This window comes from Mastomys coucha, unplaced genomic scaffold, assembly GCF_008632895.1.
Source record: "Mastomys coucha isolate ucsf_1 unplaced genomic scaffold, UCSF_Mcou_1 pScaffold22, whole genome shotgun sequence".
Classification (NCBI taxonomy): Eukaryota; Metazoa; Chordata; class Mammalia; order Rodentia; family Muridae; genus Mastomys; species Mastomys coucha.
This window is the reverse complement of record NW_022196905.1, coordinates 106,251,519-106,262,811: the sequence shown is the minus strand read 5'-3', so window position 1 is coordinate 106,262,811 and position 11,293 is coordinate 106,251,519. Positions and strand designations below refer to the sequence as shown.

Here is an 11,293-nt window from a genome sequence, read left to right as displayed (position 1 = left end):
ACTCAGAAATCCGCCTGCCTCTGCCTCCCAAGTGCTGGGATTAAAGACGTGCGCCACCACTGCCTGGCCAACAATGGCTTTTTATAGCAATGGCTTTTTATAGCAAATGCTGGATTGTCCTGTGTGCCGTGAAGCTGCTATGGGCCCGCTATCTTGGATGTTACTAGGCCACAGTATCAGAGGCAATGATATTTCTGCTTTTCAACTCAATGGTCCCACTCACAGGGAGGCCAAGAAATACAGGTCCAGCATGTACCAGGAGCCAGAAAAATTACTTAATGACAGCCATGTGTTCTGTGTGCTCTTGCATGAAACATTAACTTAGTAGGGCTATTACAAGGAAATTTCTTAGAATGGGGTCATCGTGGACTCCTGAGAACTTTGCCTGGTGTCTGTCCTCAGAGCATCAACTTTCATATCTCTGTCAATAAGGAGCTCACCTCCATGCAGAGTTGCAAGCCCGAGGAACAGCTTCCTGTATGCACCTTGAGCCAGTCCGACACCCTAAGGGCACCTTGAGCAAGCATCACATCCTAAGGGCAAGGAAGAGGGACGGTCCCTCCCAAGACTTCAGCTGTGCTCCCTTTTCAGGCTTCCTGGATTTTTCTGGTATCCCTGGGGTAGCCTCAGGATTAATACACAAAGAGTCTTCCATTCTGAGGCCTGTAAGAGCTCACAACCCATCTTCCCGGATGGCAGTGCTGGGCATTGCTCTGCTCTTTGCTTCCATTCCCTGATGTGTTAGAATAGCAGCTCGCATCTGAACACAGTACACTAGGCCCAAAACAGTTGCATGTGTAAGAGGTTTTATTGGGGGGGGAGGGAGAGGAGAAGGGGGGAGAGAGGGGGGTGTTCCATATATATATATATGTATATATATATATATATATATATACATACACACACGTATGTATATGTATGTACACATATATACACATACATATATGTATGTACACACATATATATACATATATATGTATATATATATATGGATAATGATGTAATGCAGATAAAGGTGGGAAGTGAGCCAAGTGGATTCTGGGAATATGGTGGCTGGTGGCTGGTGGAATATTCTTGGCAACAGGTCTGTGCATCGTGCTGTTGCCTATGTGATGTCATAGGTTTGGGAGGTCCTAATGCCAACACTCCTGGCAAGCACTGAGCAGGGAGCAGCAGCAGCCCTGAGTCCTGCCTACTGTGAAGTTCACGGGGCCAAATCCAGGGGCTACTCTTCCAAACTGATTCAAGGGGGGAAAGAATGAATGTGTGTGATGGAGAAAGCCAGTGATTCCTAGTGCCCAAGAGACTAAGGCAGGGGGGCTGTGGGTCCCAGGCTAGCCTGGGCTATATAATGAGACCCTATCTTTAAAAAAATCAGCAAAAGAAAATAGGAAAAGAAAGATGTGCTTGCATGATTGAGAGGCTTGGGGGAGGGGGGCACAGTGGCCTCGGGCCTGGCTGGATCCCAATGCTCAGAAGGGGAACAACTCTCCTGGTCTCCAGATGTGAGAGGGGCCAGGGCCACTATGGTGCTGTGTTCTTGGGCTATCCCTCCCTAGTGATGGCAAGACTTCCAGCAGCCACTACAATGTATCCCACTGGCTTAGAAACTTAGGCGGGAAAAATGAGCATGCTTCCAGGTAGATACAGCAAAAATCCCAGGGTTGATTCTCATTGACCCAGGTTGGGTCACATGACCGCTTCTCAGCCAGTCATCTCAGCCTGGTTCATGTACTAGGATCCAGGGCATCCAAACCATGGAGACACAATGTTAAGAAGTGGTGATCCCCTAACAGAAACCTGGACTGTGACAGAGAAGGGACGTGTGGATGGGAGCCACAGCAGTATCCCTCCACCCTGAGAGCTGACTTTGATCTGCTGTGTGGCCTGAAGATGGTTCCTTTGTAGAGTGGCTAAGCTGTTTATGTCCCTCTGCTCCCCCTTTCTCCTGCAGGGCCCCACTGAAACTACTCTGTGATAACATGAAGTACCAGATCCTTTCCAGAGCCTTCTATGGATGTGAGTACAGGTCCCCATTCCTGCTGTAGTCTTCAAGAAGCATTTACCAAGTGCCTTGTGTCCCAGGCATGTTCCCAGTGCCCAGGGCAAAGTGGACAGAGGTGCTTGCAGCAGGCAGTCCTTTGAGGGGACAGGACTAGGGTGGAAAGCAAGCAGAGTACTTGGCATCTCTTGGGTATTCCCTTCTCCATCCAGCAGGGATACTGTCCACATCTGGCCTTTGTTCTTTCTGTATGAATGTGAGGCAGGCTGAGAGTAAGCCCAGAAGTCTTTGGTTCCTCCTACCTCCCTGTCCCTTCCTTGCCCACTGCACATCTATTAAATGGCTTCAAGCAGTGGAGAGTGGTATCTGTCCAAAGACAAAACAAATGGTCCCTTAGGTTTAGTTGTCAAGACACCCAGTGACAGCATCCTCAACTTGCTTTACCTGTCTGGAAAGGGGACAGTGAGAATTTTCTGGGTTGAGAGTTCCTGAAGATAGAGGTGGGTGGGTAACAAGACAGCCCCATGGAGCTTCTGGGAGAGACTTAAGTGAAGTGTGGTAGGCAGAAGGTGAAGCTTGCCTTCCCTCCCTGGCCAGGGCTCGCCTACTGCAGACACCTGTCCACTGTGAGGACCCACCTGTCGGCCCTGGTCAATCACATGATCGTGTCTCCAGACCTGCCCTGTGATGCTGGGCAAGGGTTGACGGCCAGCATCTGGGAGCAATACATCCAGGACAGCACGGTGAGCTGGGCTTGTTCACCAGAGGGGAGAACGGAAGGAGGCCATCTTGTCAGGTTAGACTCATGGGGATCCAGTTAGGCATGCCTGTCTGAACATGAAGCGTTAAGTCCAGAGACCCACAGATGACTTGAGCCCAACCCAGATGGAAGGGTGAGGGAGTCAGGAAACATGCACAGGTACAATATCCCTGTCCCAATCCCAAACCCGAAATCCAAAGTGTTCTGGAATTGAAAATCTGTCGTGAAACCCCAATGGAAAATTCCATACCTGACCTCACGAGACAGGTCACAAACAAGCCATGCACTACATATACCATGTAAAGTGACCTGCAGACAATGTGAATAAGTGTATGTTAAACACATGGACTTAGAACAGACCCATACTTATAAATGCACATATATATACATACACATGCAAATATTCAAACCTGCAAGAAAATCTAAATCTGAAAACCCTTTAGGGCCCAAGCATTAGGGACAAGGCTATTCAACCTTGAAGAGAAGAGAAGGGACAGCTCAGCTGGACATGGTGGCACATACCTGTCATTGCAGCATTCACAAAGCTGAGGCAGAGGGATTGTGGCTTTGATGAGAGCCTAAGCCACTTTGTGAGATCCAGGATAGCCTAAGTTACAGAGCATGATGTGCTGATTGAGCTTCTGATCATGTGTTGGACCAAGTTCATACCTACTTTAGGGTGCATGTGGGGTGCCTTGGCACCTACTCTGACCCTGTCCTTCTGACTCAGGCCACAGCCTGGGCACCTGCCTCAACACTGTCACTCACCTGCCTGTACCCTTGTGTTTGTTTCCGTATCAATAGCTACAAAACTGTGTGCAACAAAGTTTCTCCCATGTTGCTGTTTCTATAGCCTCAAAGCTATGTGGATTTATATGCAACAAAATTTCTCTCCTGTTGCAGTCATGACCCCCAACTCCACCCTACTCCCTCAAACCCCCCTCCAACACCGCACAAGCAACTTGAAGGTTTAAGGGCTTATTTTAGCACATAGTTTGATGTGTGTCCCACCATAGTGGGGAAGTCAAGGCACAGGAGCATCAGGCAGCTGATCATCTCATCCATTGCTGTGAAGAAATAAAAAGGGAAGTTGGCCACTGGTAGCACGTACCTTTAATCCCAGCACTCGGGAGGCAGAGGCAGGCAGATCTCTGTGAGTTCAAGTCCAGCCTGTTTTACACAGTGAGTTCCAAGACAGCCAGAGCTACAAAGGGAGACCCTGTCTCAAAAACAAACAAACAAACAAACAAAGAAACAAAAACCATAGAAGTTATATGTCAAGTAGTTCGTCGGAATTTTTAATCGCTATTTCTACAAATACATAGAAATAGTTATGCCTATGTATTATATATATCTTATATATTTCTGTGGTTATTATATATACACAGAATTTCTAAAGTTATGTATCATATCTTTGGTCTCATTTATAGCTATAGAGTGATAGGAATATATCTGTATCCACCTCATCTATATTTCTTTTTAATTTTTGTATATTTATTTTTTATGTGTGTTGGAAGGGGGTGTACAAATGCCACACTGTGCACATGGAGCTCACGAGAGAACAGCTTGCAGTCATAAATATTCTCCTTCTACCACACAGAAACCAGTTCACCAGGCTTGGCAGCAAGCACTTTTACCTGCCAAGCCGTCTCTTGGCCTCTAGATCTATACTGTTAACATTTTGTATTTTCAGTGGCCAGCTTACTTTCCTAGCTCTTGAATGAAGGCTCATCTTTCAGATCCTAAAGAAATAGTGAGGCCCACAGTTTATTTAAATTCTTGCTGACATAGTTTTCACATTTTTTTTTCTTCTAATTTATTGTTGTTTGAGTTGGGAAGGAGCTCACACTAGATGACCCAAGCTGGCCTTGAACTCACAACCCTCCTACATCAGCTTCCCTAGTGTTGGAGTTGGATTTGCCAATCTGCATCAGGCCTGGCTTCCTTTTTAGCTCTTTTTAAATGAATCCTTTTCAGGTAGTGCAGCAGCAACAGCAGCATAACACATGCCCTCCTGTACCTCTGACATTTTGATTTTGAGAATGAGTTCCTAGAAGTTGATTGCAGTGTAATAAAACCTGAAATAGATAAGCCAGAGTACTCTCTCTCGGCCTCCCACGGGCACAGTGTGAGCCTTCTAGTTCCTGGGGAGCCAACTGGTTTCTAGGCTCAGCTCCAGATCTGCATCTCTGGGAGAAGAGCCCACGTCTGTTTCTGAAGTCCCCAGAGTGCTTCCGTGATCCAGTTTGGGAGATAACAGTTTAAGGTCAAATTGGGTAAAAGAGTGGATGAGCCAAAATTACTTCATTGAACACCTCCTGCCCCTACTGTGTAGTCCTTTCTCAAGTCTCAGCCGCCTTCCTGTGCTTGGTACACTGAATCCCAGGAACATACAGTCCCCGCTGTCATGTTGCCTGTAAACACTGGGTTTATTTCTCACTGGCGAACTGCGTCAGTGGATGTACCTCCTCCTTCATCTGAAGCGCTTGCGAGCCCACCATCCCCTGCCACTCTTGGTCCCCTGAGAAGCTGGAGGGAACCCACCAACTTCCTCTGGATCCCTGGCCTGCAAATAGCTTCTATTAGGTCTCACACTCCAGTGTCCAGAGACGGTCATATGACCACAGGTGACTGCAAAGGAGTCTGGGAAATGTAGTTTAGCAGAGCCAGGAGACCCGGAAATGGCTTTTCTATTTTTACTATCATCTCTGCTCTTGTCATTCTAGCAAATAATTGCAGCTATGGCATTTACAAGAAGCAGGACCCAAGACCATAAATAAAACAAGAAATATTAAAATTTAGCATAGCATTGTCTTACAATCCAGGGGCTCAGTGCTTAAGAGTGCTTGCTGTTCCTAGCACCCACATCAGGCAGTTAGTTCACCGTGGCCTGTAACTCCAGTTCCAGGGGATCTGCTACTCTTGTTTGGCCTCTGAGGGGATCAGGCATACACACAGTGCACATCAGCTCATGTAGGTACTCACAGTCATATATGTGACATACATACATTATAAATACATATATACATTATACATATATGTAACACAATACATATACATATATACATAAGTATGTATATACATGCATATATACATGCATATATGCATACATAGATAGGTCCAGGTTTTGTACCTATAAAGTAAAACGGAGAAAGATGTCAGATCAACAGCTTAACTTTCTATCTTAGGGACCGTAAGTGGGGATGGGGCAGCAAACTGAACCTGAAGCAGACAGACAGGAGGAAAGATAGTGATCAGAGCAGAATTAGAACACACAGAGAATGGAGATAAGAAACACAAATACAGTTGGGAAACACCTTATTAGAAGCACAGGCATGTGGAGGGTATGTAGGTGACCAGTCAGAAGTCAATGAGGGGACACCACTACAGACTCCACAGGCCAAGGAATGGATCAAACATGTGAACACCATAGAAATGTATGTATCAGCAAACTTGACAACAGAACTCACAAACTCCTAGAGACTCAGACTCCTAAATGTCCTTAAAAAGGAGAAGCCTCAGAGGAGTCATTTTATAACTCATAAATTAAAGCTAAGGAGGCTGGAGATATGGCTCAGTGGTTAAAAGCACTGGCTGCTCTCTCAGAGGACCTGGGTTCAGTTCCCAGCACCCACATGCTGGCTCACAACCGTCTGTTAACTCCAGCTCCAGGGCCTCTGCAGGCACATGGTACAGTTACATTCTGACAGAACACTCATGCACATAAAATAAAAACCTAGGGAAACAGTGGCCATCCAAATGGCTCCGGAGAGCTCCCCGCCCCTTGAAGAAAGGAGGTCTTTTCTGATGAAGACTTTACATTTGTGCCACAACTGGGTTTTCTGGTTTCTAAAGGCTCTGACATTTATCTACCTAGGTGGTCAGAGTTCCCATGGCAACCCAAGGAAGGATACACTGCAGCTGTTGCTTAGGCTCATGATTTTTCTTGAAGCAACTAAGCTAAGGTCACACTAGAGGAAGCCCTAAGCTACCCTCCCGTGCAGGATGCTGCTGGTGTGAGAAGAGGCTCCTGGAAATGCTCACTTTGGATTATTTTGCTTTAGAGTAATTTTCTTCATGCTGACTGGAGATGAGATTGCATTTGTTAATTAAAGGGAATTGCTAGTTCATTAGGTACTGCTTTGGGCACATGTCCCACCACCCCATTCTTCCCCTCTCTGTCCTCCTCCCCGTCCGCCCCTTTTCTCTCCTCTTCCTTTTCTCCTTCCTCTTCTCCCTCTTACCTCTCCTCTTCTTTTTAGTTTTTTTTTTTTTGCTATTTTATTCTAGATGAGGTCTCATGTAGCCCAGGCTAGCCTCAAGCCCTCTGTGTAGTTAAAGATGACTTTGACCTTCCAGGAGTGCTTGAGTTCCAGCCTGCACCTTCCCGCCTGCCATTCTATGAAATCAGTTTCACTGGTCACACCTTTATCTTTTTCTCCACTTCACACTTTGCCCTCCCCCCCCCCAACACACATCAGTCCTCACACCTGCATCGGTTGCCCTTACATCCCCACAAAGCGATGCCCTCCACTGGTGGGTGTTTGGGTAGGTTGAGTGGTTAGCTCCTCCAGTGAGAGTTAATTACAGGTCCCTGTACTGTAGCAAGTTCCCAGGCCTGGAAGCTTATAAAGAAAAGATGTTTGTCTTGGCTCTCATTGTGGAGACTGAGGTCTGTAGGCCCTGTTGCTGTAGTCCTCTGGCAGCACAGGGCAGCATGGCAGGAACACATGGCAAAGGAGCGAAACAGAAAGGCTTACTGTGGGGCTGAGCCACCATCCTCCACTGTGACCTTAACCTGCGTGGGCTTCTCCTCTTCAGGCCTCACCAGCTTCCAATAGTACCAAGTTAGGGACCAAGTCATTAATACAGGCATTTTGGGGAGTGTTCCAGACACAAAAGATGTGGCCTTGCTCATTCATGCCTTACCACAGAAACAAAACTGCAGGGCATGGCTGCAGGCCATCCTGGCTTCTCTGTTGATCAGTCCCTTTGCCCTCTGACCCCTCCCCAATAGACTTACCCGGAACAGGAGCTGCTGCGTCTCATCTACTACGGAGGTGTCCAGCCCGAGATCCGTAGGGCAGTGTGGCCCTTCCTCCTGGGCCACTACCAGTTTGGGATGACAGAAATGGAGAGAAAAGAGGTTAGTTACCTGTAAGGACAATGAAAGTCCCAGGGTGCTGTGGAGCTAGGTACTGTGCACCTGGGTACTGTGCACTGGGTGCTGTGGAGCTAGGTACTGTGCATCCAGACACCATGTAGCAGGGTGTTGTGAAGATGGGTACTGGACAGCTGGGCACTGTGCAGCTGTGCACCATGTATCTGGGTGCTGTGCACTTGGGTGCTGTGGAGCTAGGTACTGTGCACTTGGGTGCTGTGGAGCTAGGTACTGTGCACTTGGGTGCTGTGTACCTGGGTACTGTGCACTGGGTGCTGTGGAGCTAGGTACTGTGCATCCAGACACCATGTAGCAGGGTATTGTGAAGATGGGTACTGGACAGCTGGGCACTGTGCAGCTGTGCACCATGTATCTGGGTGCTGTAAACTTGGGGACTGTGTACCTGGGGACTGTGAACTTGGGGACTGTGTACCTGGGTACTGTGCACTTGAGCACTGTGCAGCTGTGCACCGTGTATCTGGGTGCTGTGTAGTTGGCACTGTGTACTAGACACTGGACAGCTGGGTATTGTGCAGCTGGGAGCTATGTACCTGGGTACTGGACAGCTGGGTACTGTGTACCGGGGTATTGTGCAGCTGGGCCCTGGGCACCTGGTTGCCTGTTACAGTCTTGTTGGTGAGTGGCACAGTGAAGAAACACAAACATCAAGGAAAGAGCTGTGTGGTGGAAATACACCATGAGAGAATTTTCAACCAAGCCGACCTCCTGTTTTGAGGTCATGTAGACTCCTGCGCCTCGTAGGAAGCATTGCAGAAACCTGTGGGACCTTTTCTCAGTTCCCCCATAGTGACCTCCAGCAGAACTGTGATGCCCTGTGATGTCACAGAGCACCAATGCTGGTATTGCATCCCACCCCACTCAGGCTCCTCCATCCTCCTGTAGCCCTGTGTGTGCGTGTGTGTGTGTGTATGCACGTGTGTGTGTGTGCATATGTGTGTGCGTGTGTGTGCGCGTGTGTGCGTGTGTGTGTGTGTGCGTGTGCATGTGTGTGTATTAGTATGTGTGTCTGTGTGTACACACTGGTGTGTGTGTACTTATTTCCTTATGTATCAAGACTTGTGCATTGCTAGTGCCTTAAGAATCCTCATTGTGGCCAGGCGTGGTGGCACACACCTTTAATCCCAGTACTTGGGAAACAGAGGCAGGTGGATCTTTATGAGTTCAAGGCCAGGCTAGTGTACAAAGTGAGTCCAGAACAGCCAGGCTGTTACACAAAGAAACCATATCTCAACAATCCATAAAACAAACAAACAAAAAGAATCCTCATCCGCCCTTCTATAGCCATGCCCACCTCCATCCCACCATCATCCCCTGGCTCCTTCTCCCATTTTCCATTTCAGAATTTTCTCATATCTAGAACATTATATAAACAGAATTATGTAGTATTGAGATTTTGATCGACTTTTTCACTCAGTACAAGTCTCCAGATCCATCCTAATTGTTCTATTGATACCTGTTTCCTTTTAGTGAATAACACTTCCCATGGGAATATGCGGAGGTTTCCCTCTGAATTGCCGATAGGTAGCTGGGCAATGCCACAGACCTTTATTTATTTACATTTTTTGGGTAAGAATAGCTAACTGCAACAGACATCTCGTGCAGGCTTTCTGTGTTTGGGAAATGCCTGGCAGTGAGATTACTGGGTCAGGCCAGTAGAAGCAGGTTCAGTCTTGAAGAAAACGAGAAATTCTGGCAATCTGATATTGCCCTCACCTGATGGATGGATGGGTAAACTGGTGGGTGGGTGTGTGGGTGGATGGGTAGCAGGATTTTGCTCATCTCATAATGTATATGCGTAACTTGGTGCCTGGCACAATATGGGTACTTATCAAAAGAAGCGAATGCAGAAATGGATTAAATAAATAATAAGCAAATGCAAAAATGGATTGAATAATTAATAGATAAGGAATGCAGAAATAGTGAAATTATGCAAACAGTTGACTGATTATGGGAGTGAATGAATTACTGAGGAGGGAATATGAAGGGGAGAGAGGGTGGGGATGAAGTAGCCTTGCTCTGTAGTATTCTGGGCACAGATATCATCCAGATTTGTTAAGTGCCGTCAACATTAAATGCGAACAGGCCAGAGCCCAGGGTGTTCAGCACCACCATGACCTTCACATGTGCCCATAGGTGGACGAGCAGATCCATGCCTGCTATGCACAAACCATGTCGGAGTGGCTAGGCTGTGAAGCTATCGTGAGACAGAGGGAGCGGGAGTCCCATGCGGCTGCCCTGGCCAAGTGCTCTTCAGGAGCCAGCCTGGACAGCCACCTTCACAGGATGCTGCACCGGGACTCCACCATCAGCAATGAGGTAACTGACCTGACCGACAGTTGACCTGGGGGAATGCTGGTGGGAGGGGCCAGAGCCTAGGGGCAGCCACACCTTCAGCTTTTGAGGGGAGGGGGAGCTTCCAAATCAGATCTAGGTTCAAGTTGCACCTAGAGTCACTTGCCAGTGCCTTTCCTCTGGGCTCAGTTCCTGCATCTGTACAGTGGGAGCTGTGGAGTTCTGGGGATAACCCTGAGAAGACAGTTGGAGTTGTGGAGGTCTAGGGATAGACCTGAGAAGACAGTGGGAGTTGTGGAGGTCTGGGGATAGCTCTGAGAAGACAACATGTATCAGGTTTCACTCGGCGTCTGCCTCCGTGTATTCAAATAATGTTTATTGAATACCTACCAAGTACTTTCAGGAATATTCAGAATGTTCTGTAGCTAAGGCAGAGCCTCTGCCCTCACACAGACTTTAGCTGAACAGCTTCAAGTAGACTGGCTGAAGCCAACTTCCTGGCAGAACGTAGCGTCAGAGCGGGGAGGGGCAGAAGGTTATGGAGCAGAAAAACCGAGACTCTGTTAGGAAGGACCTAAATCCTAGCCAGAGCTCTCAAGCTCAGCAGAGCAGTTAAAGGTGGGTCGCTCTGATGTGGAGTCTGGAAGGTGGGGCCAGAGGCCAGGGTCATCTCTGAGGAGGCTCCAGGAAGCAGCTAGGAAGCCGAGACTCTGGAAAGGGACTTGGACCAGCCAGGAGAAGGAATAGAACCAGGCTTCCCGGATTCCCAACCCAGAAGCTCCTTGTGTGACCTTCTGTCTTTGCCTGTCTGGTTCCTGTCTGTCTCAGTCCTCACAGAGCTGCAGCTCAGGCCGCCAGAACCTCCGACTGCAGAGCGACTCCAGCAGCAGCACACAGGTGACTTTCTGAAGCTCTGCTCCCCATTCATGCCCCGCCCCATCCACAAGCCCCGCCCAATCCATGTAAGCCCCACCCTCCCATCTGTGGTGGTAGGGTTTAGATATCCATCATCTACCAGCTGCTTTGCTTGATGCATTAGGCTTTTTTTTTTTTAATA

At 47.9% G+C, this 11,293-nt stretch overlaps 1 protein-coding gene across 4 annotated transcripts in view; it reads left to right on the top strand.

Moving 5' to 3' along the window:
• Positions 1-11,293, top strand: part of Sgsm1 (small G protein signaling modulator 1) — a 68,924-nt gene that overhangs the window by 33,519 nt on the left and 24,112 nt on the right. For all 4 annotated transcript variants that reach the window (XM_031337441.1, XM_031337438.1, XM_031337439.1 and 1 more), the window contains 5 exons: positions 1,955-2,019; positions 2,600-2,745; positions 7,780-7,908; positions 10,078-10,260; positions 11,065-11,133. In XM_031337441.1, the coding sequence (XP_031193301.1) occupies positions 1,955-2,019; positions 2,600-2,745; positions 7,780-7,908; positions 10,078-10,260; positions 11,065-11,133 (592 nt within the window). The remainder of the gene's footprint in view (positions 1-1,954; positions 2,020-2,599; positions 2,746-7,779; positions 7,909-10,077; positions 10,261-11,064; positions 11,134-11,293) is intronic.